At 39.0% G+C, this 9,910-nt stretch overlaps 1 protein-coding gene across 1 annotated transcript; it reads right to left on the bottom strand.

The window, feature by feature from the left end:
- Window positions 1–1,821: 1,821 nt before the first annotated feature.
- LOC121331080 (serine/threonine-protein kinase PLK3-like) lies at window positions 1,822–9,349 on the bottom strand. Its single transcript, XM_041278236.1, has 15 exons — window positions 9,029–9,349; window positions 7,635–7,742; window positions 7,131–7,247; window positions 6,878–7,007; window positions 6,549–6,636; window positions 6,333–6,428; window positions 5,843–6,041; window positions 5,558–5,684; window positions 5,153–5,262; window positions 4,913–5,030; window positions 4,520–4,603; window positions 4,177–4,339; window positions 3,956–4,085; window positions 3,642–3,752; window positions 1,822–3,413 (listed from the first exon to the last, which is right to left on the bottom strand). The coding sequence occupies exons 1-15, from the start codon at window positions 9,236–9,238 to the stop codon at window positions 3,219–3,221; spliced, it is 1,986 nt and encodes a 661-aa protein (XP_041134170.1). The 5' UTR covers window positions 9,239–9,349; the 3' UTR covers window positions 1,822–3,218.
- Window positions 9,350–9,910: the final 561 nt, after the last annotated feature.

The raw sequence follows: 9,910 nt of genomic DNA, 5'->3' as shown, positions 1-9,910 counted from the left end.
TTTTATGTTTTATGTGGTGTACGGGGTATAATGTGGGTTGTGTAGCAAAAGTGATATTTGTATTTAGGCACGGGGATTCTACAATCACTTCACATGCAGATAAAATGTGTATTAGTATTTGGGCACGGGGAGTGCACAAAGTAGTTAATGTGCAGACTGTGTTGAGATTCAATTGAATGATTGATTAACAATCGAGTCTCGGTACAGCTGCATAAAAGAGTCATGCACACAGGGTTGGATGTTCGGTGATGAAAGAACGAGAGTCAGGTAGTACAGAAAGAATCCCATTTGCTATTAGTGCCGACTTTAAATCAGCACGTTACTTGTTTTTGGTTTGTCTCACTGTGTTTGTTTAGTGTCTGCTTGTTTAGGCCACTGTGTCATTTATTTTGGTGTCTCAGTGTTTTGTTTTGTTCAAATCTTTTATTTATAATAAACCGGCGCAACAGAGCATCACCACACGAGCCATCGTGTCACACTGCCATATTGAATTTAATCCCTTCTTGTATATGAAGAGGATAAAAAATGAAGTAGGAGATTAACGGCGCAGATTTTCTTTCTCAACATTAAAACTGACCATCAGATATGGATGCTTTTGATTTACACCATTAAATATATATGCAAAACAAATTAAACATAACTTGATTTGACTTATTGGCACAAAGCTACACTACTGATCTACTCTACTTTAAATTAGTTTTTATTTTGACATAAAAACAGAAATTCACTCACCCATTCCAACAATAACAGCATGTTTGACCTTGTATTGAATTCAGATGGATTATTTTAAAGGGAAATATATTGAATAGGTTTAAAAGGGGTTGTTTACGAGTCTCCCGAGCAGTGCATCCAGTAAAGGCGCTCCGCACGGAGTGGAGGATGTGCCCTGTAGCCTGGAGATCGCAAATTCGAATTCAGGCTATGTCATTGCCAACCGTGGTGGGGGTTCCAAGCAATTTGCCAAGCACCGCCAGCGTAGGGAGGGCTTAGGTCGGCAGGGCAATCCACCGTTCACAATGCACCAGCGACTCCTGTGGCTGATGGGGTGCCCGAGGGTCTGCAGTGGAGCCATTCAGATCTGTGCTGTCCTCCAGAACTATAGGTCTGGTGGCTTCACTGTAAATCCACAGTGCAAAAAATGAGATTGGCAGGAACACAATTCGCAGGATGTAGGTTTCAGCCTCCATTTCCAGAGTCGCTGGGGAGTTGCAGCAGTGAACCAGGATAAAAATAACAATTGGGCATTCCAAATTGGGGAGAAAAACAGGGTAAAAACCATTGGCAATAACATTTTAAAAAGAAAAAAAAGGGGGTTATTTAAGTAATCAACAGCTGGACACACACTTCAGCTTGGTTTTCCCACTTCAATGCTTTGAAGCATTGTACCCATTAAATAAAAGAGGTGTGACATTTTAAAGATCACTGTTCTTGGAACCTTCTTAGTCACTCCATATTCATAAATCTGCAGCCAACTTCCAATTGTTCCCTTTCTGGGATGCAGTACGCTTTGCATTAACCTAGCTAGTTCTGTAGAAAAATCACAGCAATACTAAGCACATATTCTACTAGGAATATAAATACCACACTAGAGGTGATTGTATCATGACAGCAGTTAATTACACACACCATGCAGAGCAGTATATGAGTAGGAACATGCTTCAAGATTTTGTCTTCAATAGCCTTTCCAATGTTGTGTTCATACTACTTTATTTGTTAATATAGTGCTCATGTAACATACCTGTTTAGTTACACCACACAAAATTAAAGAAAAAAAACAAAAAGAAAAAGTAGTTCATGTTCAACAAGAAAAATCAAAGCAAGTGCAGGGATTTCATAAACTTTATTTTTAACACACACACAAAAAAGTAGGTTGGTCATAATTAAAGGAAAACATTTTGCCCTGGTGTTGACATTTACACAAGACGTATATAAATAAGTAATTTCATAAATAAAAGATATAAGTTATAAATTTACTACATAAAAAAAACGGAAGAGATGTGGCTGGAAAAAATATATATAAATAAAAGAAATAAATAAAAAAAAACACAACATCAAAATGGCAAGGAGATTGTCCCTTTGTCCAACCTTCCTAACATTATAGGAAATTCACTTTTGGAACTTTAACACTTAAGTTGAAAGGTCACAGTCTGCACAGGGATAAGAAAAGAACATGACTGATTTGAGGACAGAGATTACCAAATCAAGTAGCAGTTGCACAGGTGTCATTTAAATAAAAGGAAAATACCTCTTGTTCAGATGCAGAGGCATAAAATCCTTTGAAAAATCCAAAAAAGATACAGAATTTGCCACGGCCCAATTTAAGCTGTGAAACACTCTCTCTCTCTCTCTCCCCCCCCCCCCCCCCCCCCCCATCCCATCCCATCTCATCCCATCCCATACAGACATTCTTTTGAGTTTCCATTGCAAAATATGCAAAGTAAAAGTAATTGCATATGCCAGACTGGTCACTGAAAGGCATTTTTACATTCACTTGTAAAGCTTGATTAACTCAGAGCACAGACGACAGGCTTATCCTTCCAGCTTTTAATTTTTTTTTTTTTTTTTTTTTTTTTAAAAACAAGGGGGGGGGGGGGGGGGGGGGGGGTTGACCTACTTTTGGTTTCTACAGTTTTATCAAATAAAAACTGTGGCAGCTATACATTACCAAATAAGAACTGCATTTAGTGACACAAGAATTCCCCCAAAATAAACAGCAATACAGTGCAAATCTAAAACCACAATTGTATTCCCTTCCCATATAGTTGTGTGCCAGTAGTGACTGAAGTTTTTTATTCTCTTTTTCAAGTAGCTTGAAAAGGGATGTGATTTCCACACAAAAATTAAAGTTTGAACCTACACGCCCATCCTGACTGAGCCTGCTCAACCAGGTAACAGCTCTTTGTGTACGCCTTCAGTAAAAAGGCTTGGGGGGGGGGGGGGGGGGGGGGTGAGAAACAAGTTGTGCGCATGTGTAAAAAGGGAGTAGTGATATTGCAGTCATTTAAAAGGTTTACTCTGCCCCCTCCCCCCTCAGTTTTTTTAAGATTTTCAGTTTCTGTGCACCATAGTCCAAAAGAGGCCAGACACTAGCCGTAGAAATTGAGACATCTCAGTAAAGAAGTCCCATCATTTGCTCCTCAGAAGAAGCAATGCAGATGACCATGGCCCCCCCTGAGGTTCGAGGAAATCCATGTGCTGTCCGTTCCTCTCCCCCCTCATTATGCATCAGCTTTGTACTGCAGCAGCTGCAGGGCATATTTGATCCTGTGACGCATCTCTAAGGAGCAGCCCTGCTCCGCCAGCGTGCTCAGCTTGTAAGCGAATGACACCCGGTCTTTGCTGATGTAGGTGAGGAGGTAGGAGTCTTCAGACTTGCACAGGATGATCTTGGTGTGGTCAGTGTAGAAGTTGACCTAAAAATAGAATTTAAAAAAAATATGTAAGATAATGAGAATTTGACCTTTGTTTACATCTAGGCATAAAATGGTGTCTATACTACAGGTACATCATAACCACAATCAATATTACATTTATGTACTGCAAATAGACTAAAAAAGATATTACATTTTGCAAAACAAACTAAACTAAACACTGTTGATGTTGCACAAATCCCTTCTAAACTTTGTATACAAAATCCTCACCTGTAGCGTTCCGTTGCTGAAGAGCATTACCAAAGCATGGTCAGTTTTGACCCACTGAAGCAGAAGCAGGGAAGAAGATACTTTGTCTTCCTGAAACTGGATGTCACCACCCTGCAAAAAACAAACAAAAAAAAAACCCACGTCAAAAGCTGAACACTTTGTGCAGTCAGTCTCTTCTGGGTTACTCATTTAGGAATAACTTATTAGAACTCCCAATAGTCTTGTATTTGTACCAATCCCAACACACTGTTCAGTAAGGAGTTACTCTAGACTACCCGAGACAGTGCTCAAGAATAATGCAAAGTTTAACTTGCCTCCATCAGGTTCTGCTCCATGTAGTTAGCAACATACTCCACAATATGCAACTGGCTGCGCAGCTGCTCTGGAACAGCAGTGGCAGGGAAGGTGAAGTGTTTACTGTTTGTCAAGTAGTAGTGGACTGTTCTGCAAAGAAATAATAAGCAACAGGAATTAAAGCAAGGCTGTGACAATCATTGCCCAGAAGGCTTGTAAACTCAAAGCTTCTTCCACTCACCTGCGCTGATCACAGAGACTCAAGTGTGTCCCTTCATTAAACAGGACCCCAATATTTTGATTGGACAGCTGGTAGCCAAACCCATACTTGTTTGAATAATCCACCCATTTGGTGACCCACACGAATGGACTGGGCTTGGGCAGACATGGTGGGTTCCAGAATGCTGGGGAAAAAAAAAAAAAAAAAAAAAAAAAAGCGCAATTAGTTTGTTTTTATTATACCAAACCTTATTTAGGCTCAATAGCAACTGTCATATAGCTCCACTAGAGAACAGAGAGACATCTTTATCACTACAATACTTCAATTGAATACATAAAGAAAATGTGAAATTAAGGCAAATTACCAGACGGCATTGAAGACAAGCAGTTCTTTAGGACTTTGATTGCTGATTCAGACACAGCAGTTGCAGTGATGCCATCATCACAAGCTGAGAAGAAGAAAACACATTTTAGTTGTGTATTTTGGCATAAAGTTGCCTGCACTCAATTCCAATTCATTGATCCCGTTGCTATAAAAAATTAAAGCAAAATCTGGACTTGACATCTTCCAAAAGGTATTGCTACTACAATACATTTCTTGCCCAGGATACTAATATGAACGAGATGCATTCCTTCTCTAGTTACTCAAGTATCCTAGTAGAAATAGGACATCTAGTGAACCTACCAATCCAGCACTTTTTAGCTACATATATACTGCACTGCATATAACATTGATCACCAAGAATAAGACTACTCACCATCACTGCTGCTGGCCATAGTGCCTTTGAGGGAGTGAGATACAGACTTCCTGGACTCTTCCTCAGCCTGGGTGGGACTTGGGCTGGAGCTAGCGAGCTGACCATTGGGAGATGTTGCCTGTTGGAACAGAAATACTGAATAAAGAAAGCTGAAGCAAATGCATCAAGATCTATTTTAATAAAATTAGAGAGTCTTAATAATCAAAAGTTCAGAGTCTGGTCTGGGAACAAAGTTCACACCTCATTTCCTTCTGCAGTCTTGTAGCTCATCTGACGGCTGATGGAGGTCTTGACAATGCCAGTCACCAGCTTTGAGATGTCATCCCGCTCCTCACTAGGGCTCTTCTCAGCTGGAATAGAGTGGGCCAGTTATTTAAACATGCGGAAAGAGGGAAGCGAGCAACGAGTGTCTGTACAGAAGAGGAGATGAAAACCCTAAAAAAAAAAAAAAAAAAAAAAAAAAAAGAAGTACTTTGATGCAGCATTAGGACAACTAAAATTACTTTCTAGTCAAGTGATGTCAGCAATTGGAAAATAAATAAGTTTTGCTGCAGGTACTATTAGCACTTTTGGTACTACTTTAGTAAAAAAAAAAAAAAAAAAAAAGTTATTTAAAAAACTAGTAGTTCACGTTAATGTAGTTACCTTTGGATTTCTTTTTGCCAAAGAGGCTCTTGGCCACCTTGGAGAAAAACTTCTTGGCAGGACTTGGAGGGTTAAGCTCAGGTATCATTACACAGCTACTTGGAGGCAGTTTGTCTGGAGTATAGCCCTGTGGGAGAATCAGATAAGACAGTTTGGTTAGCTTTTGTTCAGCGTTTGAAAGATTTCACAATGAGCATTGATCAGGAAGTTTGCAAAAACGTAGTTAAATTAGTCATCACATTTCTAAGCCGCTCCTTGATGACAGGCCTGGAATGTCATTTTCACCTTTGTAAAGAACTCATGGCTGAGGATTTCATCCAGCGTCAGCCTATTGGAAGGGTTTCGCTGCAGGATCCCTGCGATCAGCTTTTGAGCAGGAAGGGAGAGGAAGTGTGGCAGCACGTAATCCACCTCCTTTATGCACCGGTAGGTCTCCTTCAGGTCCGACGTCTCGAAAGGTGGGTTCCCACACATCAACGTGTACCTGCAAATCAAACAGAAGGGAATACTACATTTCTAGTTAGTTTTAACAAGCAGTTTGTTAGTTCTCAATTGAGAGTGTATTAAAAAGAAGCACCTGTTATATAGTTGACTTAACCAACATTTGCTGGCATGACCTCATTGGAAACATTTACAGGAAGCTTGTGGTTAACCCATTTACCAATTTATTTCGTTCAACTTGCAGTTCACCGCTCAAATTTTCCAATCCCTTTTCTATACAGTTACATAGAACCGTCTTATTTGCAGGGAAAGGCAAGGTTTTACTTGTACTTACATGACGCAGCCTAGTGACCACACATCTGACTCCGGTCCATGCCCTTGCCTGTTCAGTACTTCTGGTGCAAGGTAATTGGGAGTACCACAGATTGTTCTGTTAAACAAAAAATAAAAGGGACATGCTCAGGTTAACAAAAAAACATGTTGGGTGATCAAAAAAAAAAATTATATATACACACACGTATTTATAAAAGAATCCACAACAAACACATACTTTTTTCTTTGTTCTGCAGGCTCCAGTTTGGCAGCTAATCCGAAGTCTCCCACTTTCAACTCCATGTTCTCGTTTATAAAAAAGTTACCTGAAAGAAGACGACATTATAAGACAAGTGCATAGGAGTCAGGTGCATCCATAACAATCTTCAAATCATAAATAAAACAAAGAACTAAACAAACAATAGGGTAATATTTGTATTTAGGTAAGGGGTCACTTTCTGCCCTTCATACTTGAAAGATGTGCATATATATCTTTTACACAACATATGGACACAAACATGTACACATCCGTTAACTCAGTCTTAAGTAAAACAAAGAGATCTGCACCTAGTTTGAGGTCCCTGTGAAGGATCCCTCTGTTATGGAGGTATTTCAATCCTGATATGATCTGTTTGAGGTAGTATCTCACTTCTGGATCCGTTAACGTGTGCCGTGCCTTCCATATATGTGCAAGTGACTGAAAGAAAGGAAATGTAGTTTGAGTGCTAAAGAAAAAAAATAAATGTCAAAAAAAAAAATACAAAAATAAAAAAAGTACTTTAAAGTCTTGTATGCTAACTTAATTAAACACTGCACTCACCTTTCTACTGCAAAGCTCCAGGAAAATGTAGATGTTGTCACGATCTTCGAAGTGATGGGAAAACTTGACTACATGCCTGTGGTGAAGTGTTTTGTGGAGTTCAATCTCATTTGTGATCTGAAAACAGACACAGAAAAAATGCTACACATGACTGACATTTTGACAATAGGACAAACGTATATACAAATACCACATACAGTACAAGACAAAGATGGGAGGAGTACCTCTCATCCAGCTACTTAAACCAGGATCCTCACACCCACACCTCAAACCAAAAGTGAGAGTTAAATTTACCAGTTGGTAAGTCCAGGAGGTTATGGTAAAAATAAAATATGCAGTTTACATACTTAAAATTAACCTACAGTGAAAAGTACAAGAAATGCATTAAGGTTTAGTAGAAAGGTTGGAGAGAGAGAGAGAAAAAAAAAAAAAAAAAAAGCACTTATTAGGATGAGGTAATGCTTTCTCCACACAGGACAGAAGAGAATCTGGGGGCTTTCTTACTTTCTCTCTCTGGTGTGGTTTTGCCACTCTGCTCTGTGGTATTACTTTCACAGCATATATCTTGTTGCTGGCCATATCTGTCATTTCATAGCAGCGTGCAAAGCCACCCTAAAATGAAAAAGCAAAACAAAATTAGCTCAGAATGAAAAGGCATGCCAATGCCCTGTACATGATCCACAAAATAAGAAGTTACTGAAATTATTTGCAAGGAATCAGGGAAAAAGTACCAAAATATTTTATTGGCAGCCAATTACACATTGCAATGTGGTTGGTTTGGCAATAAAACAATAAAAACAAAACATCTTTATATAGTATTAGTTGGTTATATAATAACTTATTATAATCATTTGCCAACACTACTGTATACACAGTACAGTAATGGGAGGCAGTACTGACACCCACTTTCAACCTTAAAGAAATATACCCCCCCCCCCCATTTACAGGTCTGGAGCAACACAAATCCAGCTGCTGCAGTACTGTGCCCAACTAGTATCACTGGATAGGGGTTAAAATTAGCAACTCCTCCTCCAATCAACCAACCATAACGCTTTGTTCTACATTTACTAGTGGAAAGTATACCCTTTTTTCTTTTAAGTGCAGGTGTTACTATACCCATTTGTTTAAAAAATAACCATAACTAAGACTTAGTGAACAACGTGTGTCATGGTTTCATAATACATGGCAATTGGAAGGAAATACGATAATAACCTTCACACAAGTAAAAGGTAGTGATCCAACAAGTTGTTTATTGTACTATACTACTACATATGCCATGCTGAACACCACCCGAAGGCATTCTTTTCAAAACCTCAAAAAAAAAAAACACTACATTTTCAATACAATGTATCAACGACAACTATAAATCCATTAAAAAAGTAGAGGTTGTCGGTATTTTAAAAGGCATTTATTCCTGGTAAAAAATCTTCAGTCTGCCTAGCTTTACACAATAAGGCAGGTCTTTGGTAATAGGAATGAAGAGTCATAACTGCCGATGAAATGTAAGGAAACACTGATTCATCCTGCCGTAGTCGGAACCATTTAACGCCCTTCACAATAAGACAATTAAATCAACGCACCAAAGCTCCACCCTTCAAACAATCCAATATATCGTTTAATCTAAAAACATACACGAATTAATGACAAGTAGGACACCCGGAAAGTACTTGCTGCAGTATTGGAACTTCGGCAATACAAAGGCAAAATGTGTGTTGAATGGCAAACATTCTGACCGACCGCTCCAACATGGTCTACCACCACTCACAACCCCAATCCATTCGCAAATTTCCACGTTACCAGAAGCAGCACAAATAAAACCAAAAACAAACAAAAACACACCGCAAAGTACATTTTAGACGAGACAAATGCTACAGCGTGTTTGGTGCAAGACAGGCTACCTTTCCCATTAGTTTCCCTTTGCAGTAACATCTCCCCGTCTTTGAATCAGTCACGATCTGAGCCAGCTCAGGACGGACCAGTTCTGATTTACTTCGGCTCGGTTTTGTAGTCTGGACAACTTGTGTCCCCTCTGTGCTGGCTTTAAATAAATCCGGGCTCATGATATGGCAAGCAATGCGCTGAGAGTGGGTGAAACACGCTGAATCCATTCACTGACTCCAAACAGGACGTCCTTGTGCAATAAATGTCCTTAGTTTATAATAACACGTGCTGCTCAACCGAAAGGAGCAGTTTTCAATCCAGTACATGCCGGGGCAGGGAATCCCTCAAGCATTTATTCAAAGTATTGTGTGACGTCAGTATGGGCGGATACTTTCAACGGGGGGCGGAGGGGGAGGAAATTCGTTTTTGATGCCGCCGAAACACTTTATTTCCATATTTTTACTATTATATTTTAAACAACCTACTGTATATCATGATACTATATCTTTATTTTAAGTACACAACAATAAACACCAACAAGCAATTTAAACAAAAACACGAATCATCACATATCTCCTGTGGTGGTAGCAGTAAAACATGTTACAACAAAACAAACAATGTATATCTCTAATTTCGTGCTTTAACGCCTCTTCTGTTTCACAAAGGCATTACATTTCATAAAGATATTACAACGTTGCTGTAGCTGTAGATGTGTTTACCTTGTCTTTAAAGTGTAACAGTAAGTGTTTCACGAGCATTTTTTTTGTAAATATTGTTTTAGAAGGTTATGTTCTACAAACAATGTAAATAATAATAATGTGCATGTGCCCGTTCATCGCTTGAAGTGTAATAATTGTATCTAACTGTATCATTCAATACAATGTGTATAATTAATTTAA

The sequence above is a fragment of the Polyodon spathula genome, chromosome 18, assembly GCF_017654505.1.
Source record: "Polyodon spathula isolate WHYD16114869_AA chromosome 18, ASM1765450v1, whole genome shotgun sequence".
Classification (NCBI taxonomy): domain Eukaryota; kingdom Metazoa; phylum Chordata; class Actinopteri; order Acipenseriformes; family Polyodontidae; genus Polyodon; species Polyodon spathula.
This window is presented reverse-complemented; position numbering and strand designations above follow the sequence as displayed.

What these genes read in the sequence shown, in the direction of transcription:
- LOC121331080 (XM_041278236.1), bottom strand. Translation starts at nt 9,238, where the DNA reads ATGGATTCAGCGTGTTTCACCCACTCTCAGCGCATTGCTTGCCATATC. An exon ending in AAGGGAAACTAATGGGAAAG is followed by an intron (nt 7,743 to 9,028) that starts GTAGCCTGTCTT and finishes TTTTCATTTTAG; the next exon opens with GGTGGCTTTGCACGCTGCTA. An exon ending in TCAGCAACGGAACGCTACAG is followed by an intron (nt 3,414 to 3,641) that starts GTGAGGATTTTG and finishes TTCTATTTTTAG; the next exon opens with GTCAACTTCTACACTGACCA.